This window comes from Mastigoproctus giganteus, chromosome 7 (genome assembly GCF_048544385.1).
Source record: "Mastigoproctus giganteus isolate SK-2022 chromosome 7, ASM4854438v1, whole genome shotgun sequence".
Taxonomy (NCBI): domain Eukaryota; kingdom Metazoa; phylum Arthropoda; class Arachnida; order Uropygi; family Thelyphonidae; genus Mastigoproctus; species Mastigoproctus giganteus.
Window position 1 is genome coordinate 8290935 of NC_143581.1, and position 23794 is coordinate 8314728.

At 34.9% G+C, this 23794-nt stretch overlaps 1 protein-coding gene across 3 annotated transcripts in view; it reads left to right on the forward strand.

Moving 5' to 3' along the window:
- AlaRS (alanine--tRNA ligase, cytoplasmic) overlaps nt 1-23794 on the forward strand; it is a 144279-nt gene that overhangs the window by 10728 nt on the left and 109757 nt on the right. For 2 of the 3 annotated variants that reach the window (XM_090377519.1, XM_090377521.1), the window contains exons 2-5: nt 5905-6070; nt 6715-6903; nt 10299-10444; nt 19973-20164. In XM_090377519.1, coding sequence (XP_090233645.1) covers nt 5905-6070; nt 6715-6903; nt 10299-10444; nt 19973-20164 — 693 coding nt within the window. The remainder of the gene's footprint in view (nt 1-5904; nt 6071-6714; nt 6904-10298; nt 10445-19972; nt 20165-23794) is intronic. The other variant, XM_090377520.1, reaches the window with a different exon arrangement.

Genomic DNA, 23794 nt, shown 5'->3' on the forward strand with positions numbered 1-23794 from the left:
CAGTGGATTGAAAATGGCTGATGATGATTAATGTCCAAGAAAAAAAAAAATTGGCACAAAGCATTCAGGCGCCTCCGTAGCCAGGTGGGCAGGAGCAGAATGCGTAGCACATGTGTCTTGATTAGACTTGGGTTCGAGCCCGTGAGCCACCAAATATGGAGGATGCAGAAAAAGGTCAGGGAATGACCACTGCATATCCCCGGAGCAATATGGCCTTAGTTGCTAATACTCCTAAAAACCAAATAACAACAACAACAAAGCATTCATGTAAAACTGCATTATAAAATGGTAAGAGTGGTGATGAGTCTTTATATTATGAATTTTTAATTTTTTTTATAATTTTAACTATTATAACTATAAATACAACACTTTAGGCAACATAGAATTGTTAATCAGAAAAAAAAAAAATTCAGTGAGATACTGATGCACTGTCGCTTATAAATGTTTAGGTATGAAAATCATTTGGTATAACCAATTATGCTGTAAAATGATTAAAAATCTGTAAAAAAAAAATTCTTTAGTGAGAAAAATTGAAGAGACGCCATCCTCTGTGTACCCAATCACATTTTGGAAAATAAAAAGTTTGGTGGTTTGTTAATATGGATAGAAAAAATGAGGCTGAGGACAAATGAAATAAAAAAAAATACTCCCCTCTTTTTTGGTCTTCCCCAGTTGGATTTAAGGCAGGTTGTATTATAAAACTAAAAACTACTTAGATTAATATGGAATATATTAAATAGAAAATGAATAACAAAGGTAGCTAGATAAGACCATGGTACAGGACTGGAGCATGGTACAAAGGAGAGAAAGTACTGAAAAAAAGTATTCTGCAGAGAATCAAATCCTATTGGCAGGGGACTGCTAATTTTTTCTTGTCATTGGAGCATAGCAAACTCTGGAGACTAGTAGCAAAAACTGACCTCTAGCTAGTAGGAACTTTTAGTCCCTAGAACAGTTTGAGTATTTTCTTCTTTATTCGTTATTCTCACCTTAACAAATACTATCTTGATTTTTATTTTTATAATGCTACCCACACTAAATACACAGAGGGTCTCCTTTATTGTGAAATTACATTCTCATCATTAACCATCATAGTGAGAAATGCTCTGGCTCATCAGTTTGCTAAACTGGTTTTAGTTTTTGAAATATTAGCATTAGCATTAGCATTAGTAGAGGCATATGATGCAAGAAAGCAAGCTTATTCAGCATCAGCCAAAAAAAAAAAAAAAAAAACAACCACTACTCCCATTTCACCCCTCAATTCGTTCGAAATACCTGTCCAGCTGAGCCTTAAATTTGTTTAGGCTATCAACTTCCACAACAAGCGATGGAAGTCTATTCCACAAACCAACTGCCCGCTGGCTAAAGGCGAATTTCCGCACATCTATCCGACATCCGTCCTTCCTCAATTTGAATTTATGCCCTCTCAGGTGATTATTCTGAGCAAGAGGAAGAATCCCATCGGCATTGAGCATGCTCAAGCCATTCAAAGCCTTGTACACCTCTATCAGATCACCTCGGCGATGCCTAGTCTCCAGGCTCTGTAATTTGCAAAACTTAAGCCTTTCTTCGTAAGAGCAACCCTTTGTTCCATTCACTAATCTTGTGCCCTTCTCTGTACTCGTTCCAGCAGCTCTACATCCTTCTTGAAATGAGGCCTCCAGACCTGTATACAGTACTCAAGGTGTGGCCTGACCAATGCCTTATACAAGGGAATAATCACATCCGTGTCCCTGCTAGAAAAATTCCTGTATATCATTGACAAGACACCATGAGCTACTCTTGCAGCTCGTCTGCACTGCTCAGAGAACGTCATATCTGCCTGCACAATTACCCCCAGGTCCTTTTCATTCTCTACCACTGTCAGCGTAGTACCACAGAGTTGATACGTTGATCTGGGGTTACTGTTTCCCATATGTAGTACTTTACATTTGTCAATGTTAAACTTCATTTGCCACCTCTCAGCCCATCTGCTCAACCTTTCCAGATCCTGTTGCAGCAGCATAGTATCAGTAGTGTCCTTAACAACCCTGCCAACCTTTGTATCGTCTGCAAACTTGGACATTAAGCCTGATACACCATCATCAATATCATTTATAAATACAGAAAACAACAATGGACCCAACACTGAACCCTGAGGAACTCCACTAATAACATTAGTCCACGTTGAGCAGTGTCCATTGATTACCACTCTCTGTCTTCTGCCACTCAACCATCCCTTTATCCATAGCAGCAATTTGCCTCGAATGCCACACTTCTCCAATTTGTGCAGCAGTCTTCCATGCGCAACAGTATCAAAAGCCTTTCTAAGATCCAAATATATAATATCAAAGTTATTCCCTGCATCCAGTTCTTTTGTGACTATATCATAGTATCCAATCAAATTGGTCAGACAAGACCTGCCGTTAACAAACCCATGCTGTGTCTGAGCTATAACTGAATTCTTATCCAGATGATCCTGCAGTGCTTCTTTAACCAGTGCCTCCATTAATTTTCCTGGAACCGAAGTTAAACTAACAGGTCTATAATTACTTGTGTCAGCCTTTGATCCTCCTTTGTGAATTGGGGTTACATTTGCACATCTCCAGTCCATGGGTACCTCCCCTGAGTCCAAAGAAGCTCTCATAATTATGGCTAGGGGTTTGCTTACTTCCTTTGCTGCCTCCTTTAATATAACTGGATAGATCCCATCCACCCCGGGTGCCTTTTTTATGTTTATCCTCAACAATTTCTCCTCCACTTTCCTCTCAGTTATTAGAAAATCATCTAGCTCACTGCCAATGTTTACTTCACCTACGACATTCCCCTTCCTGAATAACTCCTCATGTGTGAATGTAGATGCAAAATACTCGTTTAGATTGTTAGCCACCTGAGCTGGATCCTCAACTGTTGAACCATCAACATCCAGTGGACCAATCTGATTCATCCCTTTCCTTCTTGAGTTTAAATAGGTAAAGAACTCTTTTCTGTTTTTCTTTGCATCCTTTGCCAAGGATTTCTCATAATCTGCCTTTGCCTGCCTAATCTCCTTTGTGACTTGGTTACAGACCAACTTATATCTATCATAGGCTTCCACGTCACCCATTAATTTGTATGTATCCCATGCATTTTTCTTCTCTGCCATATGTCTCATTAGTTCATCTGACAACCATTTAGGCCTGAACCTTGAACAATATTTCTTGGTTGGTATGTAAAGCCTGGTAGCTTCCAAGATTAGTTCCTTGAATGCTTCCCATTTTGAATTTGCTGTTGGTAACATCATCAGTTGGTCCCACTGTATAGAATTTAAATACTGTCTCAGACCATCATAGTCGCCTTTACGAAAGCAAAAACCCTTCCCTTTACCTCTGATGGTAGTTACCTCCTTGAGTAAATCCCACTTCAGCACACTGTGATCACTGCCACCCAGTGGTTCATTTATCTGCAGATTCCTAATGCATGAAGAATCACTACTGATAATCAGATCAAGAGTATTACTCCCTCTAGTTGCCTCCCGAACATGCTGGTGTAGAAAACAATCATCCAATAAATCCACAAAAGCCTTGCTAGTGTGTGAGTGACCAACCCACAAATTCCAGTCAATATCTGGGAAATTAAAATCTCCCATTATAAGACTCTCTGATTTACTGGTCCATTCTATTTCCCTGTACAGTATCTTATTAAACTCATCAGAGTCATTAGGCCTGTAGCACACTCCTACTCTCAATTTTGATTTACCTATGCTTATGTCACACCAAACTGACTCAACACTGCACTGTCCAGCGATGTCAACTGGCTTCACTTCCTTGGATTTTATGTGTTTTTTAACTAATAGCATAACCCCTCCTCCCTTCCTATCCTGTCTATCCTTTCTGTAGACGTTGTACTCCCCAAATTCCAGTTCTGCATTCCTTATATCTGTGACACCACGTCTCTGATATCCCAACAATATCTGCCTTTGATGTTTTGAGTAATACCTCAAATTCATCAAATTTATTTACTAAACTCCTAGCATTAGTGTACACGCAAGTATACATGCACCTGTTTCTATTCTTAGCTACCCTAACACAACCCATGTGTTAGGGTAGCCATATTCTGGCTCATTAGTTTGATAAACTTCATTCAAGAACAGTTCCTTTTAATGAACATCTGTATGTAAAAGAATATTTTGTTTTTTCATGTGCACTCTTTTTGCTTTCTGCAAGGCGGGGCTAACTGCTATTGCATCATACTACAACAAAGATATTGACAGGTCTGTCTCAAGGCAGGGATAACTGCTGTTGCGTCATACTACAACAAAGTATTGACAGGTCTGTTTCAAAGATGCTTTTACAAACTCTTAATTTTTTACAGTCTTTAAATTTTTCTGTATTTAAAAGATTATTTATATTGCTTTTAATTTTTAGAATTCTACATGTCTCAAGGCAACGATTCAGTTTTTTTCAAAAGGTTCTTCAGCTATTAGCAACGTTGTTAATAATGGCAGTAATAGAAAAGAGAAAGATCGTATCAGAAAGGCTGAGAAGAAAAGAAAAGATCTTGAGTATGAAGCAGCATCCTAGCACATTATATCGAAGAAAACAAAGCGATTATTTAAAAATATGAAAATAATAAGTTAAAGGCTTCACAATTAAGAAAGGAAAGATATGAAAAATGAAATACTACTTTTATATCACAAGACTATGTGTAGTTGAAATAAGGAAGAAATGTTTGGTTTGTGAAATTTTTTTTTTTTTTTTTTTTTTTTCGATCCAGCTCTGTCACCTGTGAAGGTGACAGAGCTGGATCGAAAGCATATATTGCATGGATTCGTACGTATTCAAATGAAGGGGAATATAACTTCATTTTTCAACGCAGTTTACTGTGAAATTGTCTTTTAGTATGACAATAAACAAAAGTCAAGGTCAAACATTATCTAAGGTTGGCGTTGACTTAACACTGCCATGTTTTTCACATGGACAATTGAAGGCAGCTAAAAATCATTTTTGTATTAACAGAAAACAAATCAAAAATGCTGAAGAATGGGATGTGGGGGGGGGGGGTTTCCCCACTAAAAAAATTAAGATATAAAAACATATAATTCAGGTTGATGTGACAAGGCAGAAGGGAGCGAAGCAACCTTCTGACTTGTATTAAAAAATAATTATTATGGTAATGATTATGCAATAACATTTGTGCTTTTAAATTAATATTTAAAAACACTGCACTGAATTTTAGAAAAGCAGGTTTTACAACTGGATAACGGTCCATTGGGACTGAAGTTTTAAATGTGTTCCTTTGTGACCGTATAGTAGTTTTATCACCTGTCACTCATTTAGAGAGCTCCATATTTGAGTTCTGTCATAGACTGGAGGAATTTTCAATTGGGCTGTAGTTAACTGATCTAGATGGAGGAGTTAGAGTTTTTACCAAAGATTATTCTGGATTTTTCAACCCATATAGCATTCAAATTGGGCTCTTGAACACACACTTTTATAGACTACACAATGGTGCAATATGGTCTAAGTTGTTGTTGACTTAAAAACACAACAACAGTTATAAATGTGAACAAGGTTTCAAATTTAATTTTGATAAATAGATAACAAGAGTAACAATAAAAAAGTAAATTTAGGTAGAGAAAATATTTGGATAGCCTAAACTGGCTTCCTACTACTGAAAACTCCTTTTCATTGTTCTTGAAACAGAAGTCAAGAGGTTTTAAAGGTGGACAGTAACTTACCAGCCTAGCACATTAGACAACAGTTTATTGGTTTTTTAAACTAAATATTTTTTAGATTAATTAAATTATTTTACTTAATTATATTTATGGACTAATTAATGGACAATTGTTATTGTCCTTTCTTTTATGCTTATATACTGATTGAAACAATCAATGAATAAACATGTAGAATAACTGCAATAAATTATAATTTCTTTTTGAAACAGCAGTAAAGAGGTTTCCATAATGGATAGTAACTTAACAGCTAAGCAGATCAGGCAGCAATTTATCGATTTCTTTATATCTAAATATAAGCATCAGTATGTACATTCCTCTTCAGTTATACCACACGATGATCCTACTCTTCTGTTTGCAAATGCAGGCATGAATCAGGTGAGTAATATGGGCAGATTAAATATAGCTACATGAAAAACAGTGAAAATAAAGTTAAAACCTTGTATCTTAAAACATGGCAAGTGAAAATAATATAAGCCATTTGCGTGTATTTCTGATATAGAAATGACTGACTGAGACATAAGACATAGATTAAGATTTTTATATTTTTTAAAGTATGGTTTTACTTTTACTATCACAACGAATTTTGAAGCTGTTTAAGTTTGTTTTAATAGTTTTTTTTTTTACAGGATTTTATCTTATGAAGCTGATGATTGAAAAGGTTTTGTGTGTTAATCCTTTTGTAGGTGTACAAAAAAAAAAATTAATTAATTAAAAATCAAGAAAATTTTTTTGTTTATAGTGTACCAAATACACAAAGTGCCTTCAAGAGGGTTAATTACATATTTTCAACTCCATGTAGCCTACATCTGTATAAAGTTTATTAAATTTATACAATACATATATTGTATAAATTTAATAAAGAGTAACAATAAAAAAGCAAATTTTGAGGCATTTGCAAGTATATGACAAGAATTTAACTTGTAGATGCAAAACATCAATTTGATTTTATGCTTTATGAAAGAATGCAAAGGGTATGATGTATGCATACTAATATTATTTTATTTATTTATTTTTTATAGTTCAAACCAATTTTTCTGGGTGCTGTTGATCCTAGTAGTGATGCAGCAAAATACATAAGAGTTGTAAACACTCAGAAGTGTATCCGTGCTGGAGGAAAACATAATGATTTGGATGATGTAGGGAAAGATGTATACCATCATACTTTTTTTGAAATGTTAGGAAATTGGTCATTTGGAGATTTTTTTAAGGTAAGCCAGATTGAAGGATTAATTCATTAACACGGACTTACCATCTGTAAAGATCTAGGTTAAAACTTTTGCTGATTGCTGGAACAGTTTTTTTATTTTTTTTAATTTTTTATATCAGGTTGATCAATCTTAGGGAAGTAGCTTATTTGCTTATTTTAAAGTTAATTCCAATTTTTCATCTTGCAAAACAAGCCAACCCCAGGGGCTCACATCTGGTGAGCATGGGCTTGGCACATTCACTCTCTCTCTCTCTCTCTCTCTCTCTCACTCTCACTCTCAGGGTACTCAATTTTTTTTTTTGGCTGGTGCAGCATAAGCCTCAGGCTTCTTTGCACCATATGGCTAATAATAATAATAAACTTTCAAAATGCATATAATTTATAGACCATGCACATAATGAAATAGATTTGGAAACACATTCACATGTAACTTTTGCATGATTTCATGAGTTCATAATGACTATGATATCCCAGTTGATGTTTAGAAAATGCAAAAAATGTTTATTCCACATTTTTTTTATCCTAACATTTTGCATTTTTTCATAAAAAGTTTTTAACTTAAAAAGTCAAAATTTTTATTTATTTATTTTTGTAATACATTAGCATTAGTAAAGGCACATGATGCAAGAAAGCAAGTTTATATAGCATCAGCCAAAAAAAAAAAAAAAAAAAAAACCTTTTTCATTTCACCCATCCACTCGCTCCAAGTGTTTGTCTAGTTCTGCCTTGAATCTATTTAAGCTATCAACTTCTACAATGACAGATGGAAGTTTGTTCCAGTAATCAACCAGTTGCTGGCTAAATGCAAACTTCCACATATCTATCCTACAACTGTCTTTCCTCAATTAGAATTTATGCCCTCTCAGGAGATTATTCTGAGCAAGAGGAAGAATCCCATCAGCATTGAGCATGCTCAAACCATTCAAGGCTTTATACCCCTCAATCGCAAGTGCCTAGTCTCCAGACTTGTGAGACACTATAATATGCAAAACTTAAGCCTTTCTTCATAAGAGCAACCCTTTGTTCCATTCACTAATCTTGTTGCCCTTCTCCGTACTCGTTCCAGCAGCTCTACATCCTTAAAATGAGGCCTCCAAACCTGTATACAGTACTCAAGGTGTGGCCTGACCATTGCCTTATACAAGGGGATACATAAGGTAATCACCTCCTTATGCTTCCCTATGCTGTGTTTTTCTGCTTTGCTTGCTGTTTTGGGAATTTTTTGTTATCTCCAGTGGCAGTAACAGGCTTGGTCATTATGCTCACTTTAAAAATGCCAATGTTATTCATAAATCAACTTAAAATTACTAATATTGTATTGAGAGAAGCTCATTATGATCATGCATAATGAAATTCATAACCATAAATGAGAGTAAGTTTTGCAGCTGACGTGATCCCAAATTCAGATATGTCTTTCATGTACTTACAGTATTGAAAATGAAAAGTTACATTTTCAATTCCATAGTGGAGATGAGCAATTGGTCCACAGTTCAAGTTGTGTTTAGTAACTCTGATATGGAGGTGGTCCAAAATACTCAATTTTTAGATTAATTTACTTGTGAGAATCCAAAATTCATATCCTATAATTGGAACTAGGTAAAAATGGCTATTAGATGATCGTATTTGATGACTCTAACACAGCAGAATAATAAATGAGCCATAATATTTCAGCATTATGCTGTTCTTAGTCATACAAGTCACATTGGTCTTGAAGAGCAGAATGCTTTCAATATCTTTGTCCTCATTGTATTAACTGAATGGAATGTAAGGTTGCCATCCAAAATTGCTCATAGGAATTTCCCTTAGTTGGAGTAAGTAGGCTATCAAAGAACTTAACTTCAAATCTAAAGAACTTAGATTTGAAGGTGAAAATTTTTACCAAAGGGCAAATCATATTGTCTGTTAGATTTTCTTATATTCAAAAAAAAAAAAAAAAAAAGGAAGAAAATATAGATGCAAATAGTTGAGCAAACAGCCAATGTTACACTTTGCAGATTACTTCTGCTTCCTAGTAGAAGTAGTCCTTGTGAAGTTTTTCTTGCTGGGGTTAGAGTAAGTCATATTTAGATAACAATGGTTTCAACTAGGTGAAAATATCCTCTTCTGTCCTATAATAGGAATTTAATAACTGAAATAGCACTGTAACTGAGATTGAGTCAAATATAGCCTTTAGATTTAAGAAGATAATGTTTAGGGGTTATCTTTTGCCACTATTTTAAAATTTGAATTACTAGTAGATCAGGGCATGTTTATACACTTTGAAATCAACAATTAAAAATAGTAAAGGAAAAACATTTGAATTAAATGTCATTTACGTTGGTCTCCAATTTTCCACACAATCATCAAGTGACAGGTTTGATTAATTTCATTGCTGCTACTAGAAACCTGATTTGGGTTGAAAATAGCATTATCATCACATCACATCGCTATCCAACAAAAATAATTCAAATTCTGAATCAGCAAACTTTCTCAATTACTTCTCTAGAAAGCCCTTTATGAAATGGTGATGCCATACTTAGCTACTTCTAACAGAGAGTATAAGATACTCTGTGATTTCTAAATTGAAGGAAAAAACACCTGACATCTGCTGTTGACAATGAATATAAACATTAGTGAGGTTGTTTATATGAAATATAAATAATGACTGCACAGTAATTGTATCAGCACAGCAGGGAAACAAATTTCGTAATTATGATAACACTGATGGTTGCAGCCCTGCAACATCAGACCATAATGGATTAATACATGATCAGCCATATTAAACAATTCAAGCAGAATGGATTTCTGGGTAGAAGAGACAGTTTTCCCAAGACTACTGCAGTTTTTAACAAACTGTGAATGTCCATTTTATAATTTCATTGTTTCTGACCTGGTATTTGTATAGGAAGCCTCAAGTAGGCATTTCTTTGTTTTTTTAAAAGTGATTTTGCAGAAGAAAGGATATACTTTTTATCATTATGAATAAAGCTAGTAAAAACCAGTATTTTTTTTCTCTAATATTCAGTTATTTTTTTATTATTTTTTAAAAATTTTCAAAAATCTCTTGGGGATATACTTAGGAAATTAAAAGCAAACTTTAGAATTAAAAATAAAAAAAAGAGAGAGATTGATGGTATAGTTAAGTAAACATGGTGGGTTTTTCTTTTAATACTGGATACAATAGTGCATTGATTATTTTTTTTTTCCTGAGTGAAGTTTTATTTATTTTTTCTCAGGTAGTTGCTGTTCTGAGCTCTTTAAATAAACATTTTAATTCTTAACAAAATAGGCAAAAGAGAAAACCAAGATGTTTTTTTGTTGATAAATGTTAGCTTTGTTTACAGACACTAATATGATAATGTTTTTCTTTTTTATACTAATAACTAAAATATTTTCCTTACATAAATGGACATTCAGAAAGAGATCTGTCATTGGTCATGGGAATTACTAACCGAGGTATACAAATTGCCTGCAGATAGATTATATGTAACATATTTTGGAGGTGCCCCAGAATCCGGACTCCAGCCTGATTTAGAATGCAAGGAAATATGGAAGGAAGTAGGGTGAGTTACTAAAGTATTAGTGGCAAATTTATGGACTTCTTAAATAGTTTGCTATTATTATGTTTTAATAACTTTTGCTGATACTAATAGCAGATATTTTTGTACAAAATTAAAAACAGCTCGCTTTTGGTGAGGAGGGATTTTCATTGGAGAACTACCAATTAATAGACTGTTTCATAGCAACTATTGCCTTTCTAACAGCATCACATTCTAGACTCTGCCAGTCCCTTGGTCACTTGCACTACTCTTCTTGATGATCAGAATGTTCCCTCTATCGTAGTATGGTCTGTGTGTTTGTTCATACATTTCCTTAATCATGACTTTAAAAGAGTCATTTCTTTTGCAGGTTATTTCTATTAAGAGATAACTACCAATAATATACTGTTACACTGTGTTAACAGAAGTAGTAATTGCTGTTTAATAGTGTAGTAATTGGTAGTTATATCTTAATGGAAATAATCTATGAAGGAAATGACTTTTTAAGATCATAGTTAGGGATTTTCATAATATTAATTTTGCCTTAGAAGATACAATATTAAAAATTGTGAGATAAGGTTATTTTCTGAGGGACTGGAAATTGATCTTCTCTTGTGCTTTAGAGAATTATATTGCTTTTATCAAAAAGTTGGTGAATGCTGCAAAAAATTAATTTTATTCAACGATAAATATTTATATTGTTAATATTCTTTAATATAATTACTCATGTTCCATTATGTTTGCTACTGATCAAAACATTTTTGGAAGTATTTTTTTTTTTTTTGGGAATACTTTTTAGTGGTCTGTCAAGTGTGATTGGATTTCTTGAAATGGTTCAGTTTCCTTTCATGTCTTGCTTTAATTTTTAGAAATAGCAAAAAAGTTTGTGGTGCCTAATTGGGCAAATAAGGCATATACAGCATGATGGGAACATTTTTATCAATTAAAAATTGTGGGTGTTAAGTAAAGTGTGACAGAGAATTACCTTGGTCAAGGAGACAATCATTTTGTTATTTTTTGGTTCATTTATGGTGGATTGCTTCTCTCACCCATTTTAAAACTTCTCGCTAAGTAGGCTGCATTAATAATTACACCTTGCAGAAAATAAATTATGATAAAACCATCTCTTTGTTGTTAGAAAATGCAATATAAGCGAAACCTTCATATGCAATATTGACTGTCCCACCTTTTTTGGCCATGATGGTGATGTTTTCCATCAGGAGCTTTGAACCTTGGTCTCTGGTTCTTATCCATATACTCAAGGCTTATCACCTGTTATAATTTTTGTTTTTTAAAGATGCAGGATCCAACACAGCTTGCTTCAGCAACTCAGTTGAAATGTACCATGGTGTTCAAAGAAAGTGCATAACCCCTTAAAATTGTAATTTTCATCTGAATAACGTAAGTATATGGCAGTATTTCTTATATTGCCATATACAGTCAGATTGCATCAGATAAGATTGACACGCATAGCTGATGACGTAATATTGCATCAACTGTTACTTTCAGCTATATAAGCACGCTCTGCAAGATTTACAGTCATTCCTTGTGTCAGGATGGGGAGTTACATGCAGTTGACACCACAAAGAAAGAGTGCTATTGTTGCTTTACTTGAGGAAATATGTTCTTCCCATCATATTGCTTATAGAGTCAGTGTCTTGTAATCAGTTGACAGTGAGTAGATTTCTTTCCAAAATCAAGAATACTGGTTCTGCTGATAGGAAAAGAAGGAACCGGATGCAAACGAGTCTGTGCCAAAACAGGACTGCGTTTTGAAGCACTTATGCCTTAAAAACCATAAAGCTTCTCGTCTGAGCTGAAAAGAGAATGGGAAGAACATACAGGAGTGGTAGCAAGTGCAGCAACCGTCAGAAGATGCCTTTTCAAAAATGGACTTGTAGCCTGTCATCCTAAGAAGAATCCCCTCCTGACACAAAAAATGAAAAAAGCCCAATTAATTTGGTGTAAGGAGCATGTCAAATGGACCCCCTCAGTGAAATTCCCTACCAGCCAAGTGACATGGAGGTCTATTTCATATAGTGGAGTAGGTCACCTGCAGTTTATAAAAGGTTCCATAAATGCCAATGCATACCTGGTTATATCGGAAGGCAAATTACTGCCAACCATTGTTTGTTTGTTATTTGGTTTTTAGAAGCATTAGCAACTAAGGCCATATTGCTCCGGGAATATGGTGGTCATTCCCTTGACCTTTCCGCATCCTCCGTATTTGATGGTGACGAGCTCGAACCCCAGTCTAATCAAGAAGCGTGTGCTACGCACTGCTGCTCCTTCCCACCTGGCTACGGAGGTGCCAGTGCCAACCATTAGAGACCATTTCAACCTGCCAAGTAACTCAGGACGACTCTGCTACTTGTCATCGGGTGAAAAGTGTAAGTAGGCACTTCTGTAGTTACTTTAGCTTCATTTCTGAATTAGAGACTCGACAGTAATGTGTTTACATTTGTTACAGGAGAAAAAATGGTTGGAAGAACAGTTCATTACAACTTTTAGCTGGCCAGGAAACAGCCCAGACCTGAATCCTATAGAGAACTTTTGGCATCCTGTGGAATCTGCAGTTGCCAGAAAGAAACCAAAGACCCTTCATGAACGTCAGGAAGCCATAATTCATGTTTGGAACCACGAACTATCAGTTGATAATCTTCAGACAATGATCTTGTCAATGCCTCAACGGTGTGCTGCTGTCATCAAAGCCAGAGCCGGTTCAACTAAATATTAGTTTGCACCTGGTGAACTTTTCGTTTTGTTTTCCATTTAAAATGATAACATGAAGCAAATTGAGGGCTTCTGATAACGTTTCAGCCATAATTGTCGTGTTTACCAAACCTGTTGTATAATGGTTGCAAATGCTCATTTTGGAATATTTTGAGAGCACCTGTCAAATATTACTTAGCTTTGCCTTAACTATTAATAAATATCTTTTGTTTATATTTCTGTTTGTGATTCTAGTCATTAATGTTACATACCATTGCAAAAAAGAGTTAGAAATGTGAAAGTCCTAGGTGATGCACTTTCTTTGAACACTTCTGTATACCAATGCCACCTGTGATCTTGAGTGAGAACACATGGAACAAACTTGATAATCAGTCTCCTCATGTCAAAATCCTCAATCAAAATGCCCTAAATCAAACAACAAATCAAACAACCTAATGAAAAAGATGTCTTCTGGTCAATTTCTTAATGGTCATTTGTTGATCCAGTTGAATGATGGTGTGGACTTTGTTGACGTTTGAATTGTTTTGGGATATTGATAGGTGGCTGCTTATTTCTTCATCTTTGAGCAAAAAATTTCTCTCATGAAATCTTTGGAACCACTTGAAAATTACTTTTCATCATAGCATCATAGAATCATATCTCTGTTATGGTTCCCAGCAGGGAACCATAACAGAGATATGATTCCCAATAATAATGCAGCACATATCCCAACTGTATTCACCCTCTTGCTGAATACACACTAATGTGGCTGGTGTAATTGTGTTGATCACTGCTGTGATCCTCTTCAAGTCATTCACAGCAGTTGGCATGAGAACTTATATGACTGGTCTCTAATGTAACCCCACAAAAAGAAGTTCTTTTTGGAGAGTTGGAGGTAAGCCAGCCTCTAGTGACACTGCTGTTTGTATGTGGAAGTACTGTACCCAGCAATTCTGATAATTGTAGTGATTAATATGTCTGCTTAGTATGATGTTGGGTATTGAGTGATTAGCTTCTTAGCCCACTGTGGCTTATCATTCCTCCACCCTCGTGGAGTAAAAGTCACAGATCATTGTAGTATCAAAATTTGGGTGGAGATCACACAATGAAATGCAGATATCAAATCCATGGATTAGCCAGAGTCAGCTGGCCACAGAATTGGACCTGTGTGTGCTCCTCCTAGTGGGCTGCCCATCTTTGGACCTTCTCAAGAAGCTAGATATCTTTTTTTATGCAGTCTCTTCATATTGGATAGAGTATTCCAAGTGTAATCTTACAATATGTTTTACACAGTGGGATTATGAGTTGGTTATCTTCAGGTTACCAACTCATAATCCCACTTCATAGCTAAACTAATTCAGCTATGAATATCTAAAATATCCCATACAAAAACTTTAAGACTGGACTCTTAAACAGAATTAATTCTCCAATCCCAAATTGATGGAGACCCAAACAGCTTCGAACATCCTTATGGAAATGAGGAGTGCTCCATCTTGTTTGAAGTGCATCTGGTTGGTTTACCATCGCCCTCTCCAAGTGACAAGTGGTGAAAACATTTTACCAACACTGAGGAGATAATCAGTTGTTTAGTGGTTGTGTTGTGTGGATGTTTTAGCTTGCTTTTAATTAAGGCCAACATGCAATTGAGTACACATCCCACAAGTGGCATGCACAGCTTTTGTCAGTGGCACACTTCCCCAATGAAAAAGTAACGTAAAAAATTATAATTCTTTTGAAAAATCAGAAATGAAGATAAATACATACAGTGTAAATTTGAACTGAAGTTTAAATATAGTGGGGGGGGGCACAGTTCATATTTACCATCAAGTAGCATTAGTTTAGTGCAGGCAGTTAGTAAGTGCTAATGAGCTCCTCATAACATCAGTTCTGTAAAGGTGAACTTTTGTTTTTTTAATTTATATTAAATTTATTTTATAAACTTAAAATTATTTTAATTTTTTATTATTTCAAGTGCTCAGCATAAAATTCCCTTAGCAAAAAAGTGGTGGTAAATGTTGATCAATTTAGGATCAACATTTACAGTCTTAAAGGTTTGTATGGGATATTTTAGATATTCATAGCTGAATTAGTTTAATTAATGTCAACTCATAATCCCACTCTGTAAAGCAAATTGTAAGATTACACTTGAAATACTCTATCCAATATGAAGAGACTGCATGAAAAAGGATATCCAGCTTCTTGAGAAGGTCCAAAGATGGGCAGCCCACTTGGTGAGATCTGCAAAATGGTGCCTTTATGGGGAAAGACTTTGAATGGGTAGAACTTGGCACCTTAGAGAGGACCTGACTGAGATCAGTAAGAGTTTGAGAAGATGGTAAAATAAATGAAGGTGAAATGTGTGTATTTATAAATGATTTCAGAACTAGAGGTCATAAATTCAGAATACAGGGAAGGAGATTTATATTTTGCTGTTTATTTTATTATTAGGGGGATTTTTTTGGCTAGTACCCTATGGCTTCTTGTACTATAGGGATAATACTAATACTCACTCCACTCTTATATTAATTCCTTATGAATAATCGTTCAATGTCTTTCACTCAACAAATTGTAGCTTATGTTATAGTGCAGATTATTAGCCCAATTTCTTTCCTTTTCTCTTTTATTTATTTTTCCTGAAAATAAAATAAGGACTTTAACTCTACTGGTATTTGTATATGTATGTGTATTGAGGGAGAGGGAGTAGATTCTCCTCACTGCCTTTGTTTTCCCTTCTCTTTCCCAGTCTTTCAAAAAAATAAATTATAAATCAACAGGGATTACCTTTATTTTAGATATAGGAAGCTTCTTTTCCAACTCTCCTAGTCCAACTCGCTAATAATTCTTGAGGATGGCGATATCTGTTTTGTAAAGCAGGTGGGACATCTTCCCCACTGTCAGAACCGTAGTGTTAAGACCGTGCGGTCTCAACAATGAGCGCTCATGACTGCTGTCTACAAACATCATACTTCTGGGGCAGCATGGAAACCATTACTTGGATTGGCATAAAATTAGATTTTTGAGGTCTAAACTGTTTAATAAATATGGACCGATTATTTCTTTCGGTCCTGTAGCTGGACTTTTGAGTTAAATATAGGGGTCTAATAAAATTGTATATGGGGTGGGGATTATTCTCTACATTCCTTAAGTCGGACTAGAATTTTTCGGGCGTCATGTTCACAGGAACGGAGCAACTCACAATTAATCCGAAACTTTTGTCTTATGATGTTGTAGTGTTTGTTCTTCACGCATGCGTATAAGTGACCAATCGTCGGACAGTAGGAATGGCCTACGGATCTTGATTGAAGTTTCATGTAGTTTCATCTCTAAGGTTTCTGCAATAAGTAGTTTGTGATAGTTGTGTTGAATTATAAATATTCAACACAACTATCACAAACTATTTATAATTTATAATTCAACATAATTTATAATATTAATTTATAATTTATAATTGAATATTTATAATTCAACACAACTATCACAAACTACTTATTGCAGAAACCTTAGAGATGAAACTACATGAAACTTCAATCAATATCCATAGGCCATTCCTACTGTCTGACGATTGGTCACTTATACGCATGCGTGAAGAACAAACACTACAACATAAGACAAAAGTTTTGGATTAATTGTGAGTTGCTCCGTTCCTGTGAACATGACGCCCGAAAAAGTTCTAGTCCGACTTAAGGAATGTAGAGAATAATCCCCTCCATATCCAATTTTATTAGACCCCTAAATTTAACTCAAAAGTCCAGCTATAGGACCGAAAGAAATAATCGGTCCATATTTATTAAACAGTTTAGACCTCAAAAATCTAATTTTATGCCAATCTAAGTAATGGTTTCAATGCTGCCAGAAGTATGATGTTTGTAGACAGCAGTCATGAGCGCTCATTGTGAGACTGCACGGTCTTAACACTACGGTTCTGACAGTGGGGAAGATGTCCCACCTGCTTTACAAAACAGATATCGCCATCCTCAAGAATTATTAGAGAATTATTAGCGAGTTGGACACTGGAGAGTTGGAAAAGAAGCTTCCTATATCTAAAATAAAGGTAATCCCTGTTTATTTATAATATAATAGAATATAGGAATTATCGAGCACTTAATAGCTCTCAATTATCAAAAAAAATAAATACAGTGAAACTTCCCTTTAACGGACAGCCATGGGGAATGAAAATCTGTCCGTTACAGAGAAGTGTCCGCTAACAAGAAGTCTGAGGGAGAAAAAAAAAAAAAAAAAAAAGAAAGAAAAATCGTTAAATGTTTAATGTAAAATTAAATTAAAATATATACAGATTTTGAACAATATTTTTGTAAATAATATACAATTACATACACAAGAGATAAAGAAAAATCGTTAAACGTTTAATGTAAAATTAAATTAAATTATATACAGATTTTGCACAACATTTTTGTAAATAATATACATACAGTAATCACTTATTTTCTTCTGCACCTTCTTCTGGCTGATAATTTTGTTTTCAACATTTGTTTGGAGTGAAGAAACCATCGAAAGTCCTTCAGTACTTCTTCAGCGGCGAAAAACATTTTTAAAATTGATTTGTATGAGCGCTTCTTCTATTTTCATCGGTGGTTCGTCGTTAATATGTTCTTTGACAGAATGACCTCCTTCCATTTCTTCATCCTCATGAGGAACTTCTTGAAAAATGTCGATGATAATGTCGTTGATATCTAGAGCACCATCTTCTGTAGTTAGGTTCGAGTCTATATCTTTGTAGCCAGGGTCACTTGTAACTGAAGTATCGTACATTATCAATAGATGTTGAAGTTCTTGTTCTTCTTGGTGCTCCACATTGCTGTTCACAATTTAAATTTTTGCGTTTGAGAAGCCAGACTTTACAAAACAGTTCACGACAGTTTGTTTTCTAATTGCGTTTACTGAAGAGGAAATCCATTGAATCACATCTAGGATGCTGAGTTTCTTTGCAAGGTCACTCGCACATGTTACATCGTTCAGTTTGCAATGAGATGTCTTAAAACACGTTTTCTGTAGTGAAATTTAAATTTTTTTATTATCCCTTGATCCAAGGGCTGACACTCTGCAGATGTGTTTGGTAGCAGAAAAACGATTTGAATGTTAGACAATTCAATGTGCGGGTGAGATGCAGCATTATCCATGAAAAGAATAATTTTTTTGTTTTGACAAATCGTGTTTTGGTTAAAGTGACTTATCCATTCGCTCGTGATATCTCGTGTCATCCACGCTTTTTTATTAGACTTCCAGTCAACATTCAAAAGATTCAACTTTATGCCCTTGAAACAACGAGGATTTTGTGGTTTTCCTATAACAAGAGGTTGTTCAAAGTCTCCCAGCATATTTGTACACAATAGTACATCAAGCATTCCTTAGAAATGTTTCCGCCCTGGCACTTTTCGTTTTTTAGACTCATTGTTTTTTCAGAAAGAGCTTTAAAAAACAACCCTGTTTCGTCACAGTTGTAAATATCCTTAGCTTCAAAATCACAACATAAATCTTCCAATTTGACGGTCCACTCTGTTACAACCCTAGTATCAACAGATCCACCTTCACCACTTACGATTTTCCAAGAAATTTTATGCCTAGTTTTGAACTTGTCTAGCCATCCCGCAGAAGCTTTGAACTCATTTACTCCCATAGATTTTGCAACCTCCAAAGCCTTTTCCCTAATAATAGGCCCATTAATGGGAATTTTTTTAGCACGTTCGCGACAAAACTCCTCATACGTAACATTGTCAATTTTAAGTCCAACAGTTTTCGGGAATGATTTTTGGACCTGATCATTTCCGTGTTGCCAAAATTGTTTGAGCAGTTCATTTGTTTTCTTTAGGATGTCGCTTACCTGTGTCTTCCCGATTTTGAATTTTGCAGTGAGATTGCGAACGCTATTTTTTTGCCGATCATACGCATTAATGAGTTCGACTTTATCTTTTAAAGTTAAATGTTTACGAGAAGACATTGTGCACTTCACACGACACTGAACAAAACTGAAACTGAAAAGGCGAAAGGCCGACCATATTCCCCCCCTCCCTGCACACACCAAATTCATCAGAAGTTTTACACGTGCCTTAAAATTCTTGAAAAAGGGTTTAGAACTGCGATGTAAACCTTGATTAAATTCAGAGAATCGGAAATAGAAAATAAACACACGATTGAGGCAATACGTGGAAGAGACATTCCTAGAAAAAGGGCCGTGAGCTCGCCCGCTGTCCGTTATGGGCAGATCAAATTAAGTGCTAATCTAAACGAAACAGTGCAGATTGCCTGTCTGCGTCCGTTACAGAGAATGTCCGCTAGACAGAAGCTGAAAACACGTTAAAACCAATGGAGGTGAGTTGGGGAATTTGAAAATGTCCGTTGTAGAGAGATGTCCGTTAACGAGAGGTGTCCGTTAGGAGAAGTTTCACTGTATATATAATTTATATCATTGCTGTATTGTTTATCATTGTGCAACCAACATCAGGCCATATAATTCACAGTACAGATATGTAGAAGTGTGTTCACTAGTGGGCTGCATGTTTTGAGGAATAAAAAAATTTGGAATACCTCTTGAATCACAATCTAAGATCTGCTGATATTTATATATATATATATATATCTCCACAGAAGATCTGCCAACTATAAATCTGATTATTTTAAAGTCTTTAAGAAACTCTGCCATCATCTTTGCAACATTTTCAGATGAATGGAAAAACCATTGTGCCGTCATGGAGGTGCAATATAAATAATATAAACAATATAAAATAAAATGTATTTTTTAATATTTATTTTATAAAAATTGAATTTTGAAGTTTCTCTCTGTAAAAGTTTTGTTCCACATGATTCATGAGATGTACTTTTCAGTGTTCCAGAAGAGCGAATTCTTCCTTTTGGGATGAAGGATAACTTTTGGGAAATGGGTGAAACAGGACCTTGTGGTCCATGTTCTGAAATCCATTTTGACCGCATTGGAGGCAGAGATGCTCAAAGCTTAGTAAATGCTGATGTAGCCGATGTTCTGGAGATCTGGAATCTGGTGTTTATTCAGTTTAACAGGTAAGCTGAAACAATGATGGTTGCAAATTATTGGGGTTTTCAGTTTTTTCTTTTTTTTTTCTTTTTTTTTTTTCTCAATTGGAGCCATTATATTTTTTAATAGTAGTATTATTCTCTTCTTTTGAAAAATATGTATGTTTATTGCTTTCTTTTGTAATAAAAAAGATAACATTTTAAAATGAAATGAAATAAAAATGAAAATTGAAATGGCTCATGCTTGTGGCAGCAGTAGTGCGTTGGCTATAATGTGACATTTGCTGTTGTTGAAGACAGTGGTGCATAAAACATTAGGAAATGTTTCATCATCATTATTCTATAAAGAATCATCATTCACCCTTGCTCTTTGTTAATCATAAACTCGTTGACCTTTGCACAGAACTTATTATCATGAACTTAAGCAGAAAATAGCCACTATACCATATACATTGACCAACCCACATTATGCATCCTTTCAGGCATTTTTTACAGTTGATGTATGGTATGGTTTAGTAGTATGAGATGGTCCCCGCTTTTTTGAGATGAGGCTGTGCTGTTATTGTTATTTTTGGTTTTTAGGAGCATTAGTAACTAAGGCCATATTGCTCCGGGAATATGCGGTGGTCATTCCCTGACCTTTCTGCATCCTCCGTATTTGGTGGTGACGGGCTCGAACCCCAGTCTAATCAAGAAGCGTGTGCTTCGCACTGCTGCTCCTTCCCACCTGGCTACAGAGGCGCCCAATGAGGCTGTGCAACAGGACTTGTAGCATGAAATAGGAAGTGATTTCAACACTGCAGCAGCAGCCTGAATGGTTTTAGATAACTGTGTTTATGTATGATAGTTCCCTTTACAGATCAAGAAAGTGTTAAAGACCTTTTGCTGGTAAAGTATTGTGTACATGGATCATTAACAACAGGATGTTGTCATGGGTTAAAAACATTAAGGACAGGATGTTGTCATGGGTTAAAAACAATCATTAACAACAGGATGTTGTCATTTATCACTATGGCTAGGATGTTGTCATGGGTTAAAAACAACATTAACAACAGGATGTTGTCATTTATCGCTATGGCTTATTTTGTTGTCTCATTTTCAGATTCAAAATTATGTGACTTTCGCTTACAAGTTCATTTGAAGGACTGGGTCTACCATACTAACATTCACACACTTTCAGTCTTGAAAAGCAATTACATGTGAAATTAACTTGATGTGCTACTCCGCCTTCAAAATTCTAGTGTTCCTTTTCTTCAGGAATAATGTGGCCACCAAAGGAAACCACATCTGAATGGCCATTGCCCTGAAATTAAGCAATAACCCTTTGTTTCCTTTTAAGTTTTAGAACTAAAATTGTTTTTCATGTAAGTATTCTTCTTCTTATGAATACTGTAGAATACTTCTTATGAATACTTATGAAAAATGTAGATTAACCAAATTTTAATTGTAATCTGCCTGTTCCATAGGTTAACAAAGCAATTGGCAGTGCATCATTTTCAAATTTTCAATTTTTTGTCAACACATTTCCAGTATATTTCTCAATATCATTATTAAAGATATAAAAAAAAAAAAAAAAAAAAAATTAAGGTGAGCAGCAGATAAATAAATTTTTTGCTTATACCCCGGGACAACCACGTAAGATCAGAGGAGTTATTTTGCGGTATTATTTCTGCTAATTTCAGTTGTGAGAAGCTATTATAAAAGAAGAACGAATGGATGCCCAGTGGGCCTTTTGGTTGGATAACTGACAAGGAAAGAGATATAATGTAATTTTAATAATTACTCATAGCAATGCTGAGTGTGAAAGGATATAGAGCCAGATGAAGAAAAATCACAGTTAAAATCTCTTTCTGTTGAAGCTTTGAAGTGCTCATGGCAGTCAAATATAGTCAGCAGGGCCATTATTATAAACAAAACTTTGATTCAACATTTCTTGTCTGCTACAGTATATATATCTTTCTTGAAGCAATTAGTTGATGTTTAACAGACAGTCCAAACAGAAAAATCCTAGGTAAACTAATGTTTAAATGCATACTGTACTGGTAAACAATCCTGTGGCTGTATTTTCATGTATATGGTGCCAGTAAAATTTAATTTCTTGTGCAGCATGTATTTAAAAAAACCTGCTTTTTCTGAAAAACTGCTACTTACAGTTAGTCGATCTCTAGCTTTTTTTTGAAAGTCAAAGAATATCTCATATCCATATCTCCTTCCCATAAAATATGTTACTCTATACAAAACGTATAACCGAACTCTTGCTTAGCTTAATGACCATTCTTTTTGTAAATATATGCTTTGTGCTTCTCAAATGATATTTTACCTATCATAATTTTAATTTCCTATTTGTGCCATCACTTTTTCCTCTTAGCAGACTGCTGTGCTATCTCTTTATCCACTTGTAATAGTCTCTTTATCTTTCATTTTAATAATTATTTTGTTTTCATCCTTTCCCAACATCATAAATATAATCTTAGCAAAAATTATTCTCATTCGATATTCTTCACAACTTTCCCTAAATGTTCCCAACAAAATTTGTAACTCCTGCTATGTCAGGAATCAGTACTATATCGTGTGCAAATTACATTATCTGTGCAGTTTTATCTCTATATCTTTGTACACTCTTTTATTTGTTGCAGCTGCCATCCCCATTGCCTGTTACTTAACTCTATATATTTAACAATGCTAGGGAGAGACAACACCCTTGTCACATCCCTCTCCCTAATTCCGTTTTCCATGTATTACCCAAATCTCATCATAACCATTTGATCCTAATTAAGTTCCATCCCTAATCTTCTCTCTCTAATCAATTTCTGTATCCTTCAGTATCTTCAACTTTTTCCAGTTTACCGTATCAGATGCTTTTTTTCTCAAATTTGCAGGCCAAACATAAACATTCTTATCTCTGTTTTTTTATCATAAAAATTTTTATTATTCCCATCACAACCATTTTTTCATCTTGGGCTGTCCAATATGCAGTGGCAACTACAATAATGTATTTAGATTAAAAAAACTGTACTCTGAGTAGACATAACATCTTAAATCCACATTGAAACAAAGTCTGGATGTATAATGTCCTTGGTTTTTGTAACTAGTGAAGCCTCTTCAACCCCATAGCTTGGAGTGAATAGGAGTTTTGGCAATCTCTCTCTCTTTCTCTCATCAGACCACTAGTACACTCATGTAATGGCTTACCTAAACACTTTATATTGTGCTCATTTGAATTAAATAGCACCGACATGAATTTTAGCATAGCTGTGAAAACAAAACCGAATTTCTTGTTTACATTCTTTTTTTACAAACTAAAGTGTAACTTAATTCTGCTTAAGATTTTCACTAGGCACTTTTTCTATTGCCTTAATTAGTTGAAATTTCGAGCTTATGGGCTCAGTTGGAAACTTGTTTTTTGTAAGCATTAATTTTGTCAAATATGATGTAGGGGATCTGAATTTAGGTCCTCTTTTAACTATATGTATGTTTCGTAGTTGTTTAATAAGGATAGCATTTTGTGAATACAATCCACTTTGCCTATGCTTGAAAATGTTTTCCTTATCAGACTTGAAGATCATGATAGACCTACTGAAAATCTCAAGAAATTTATTTTTAGATCTATGATATACTAAAGAAGAATTAGCAAAATTTGTAAATGTTGCAAAATGT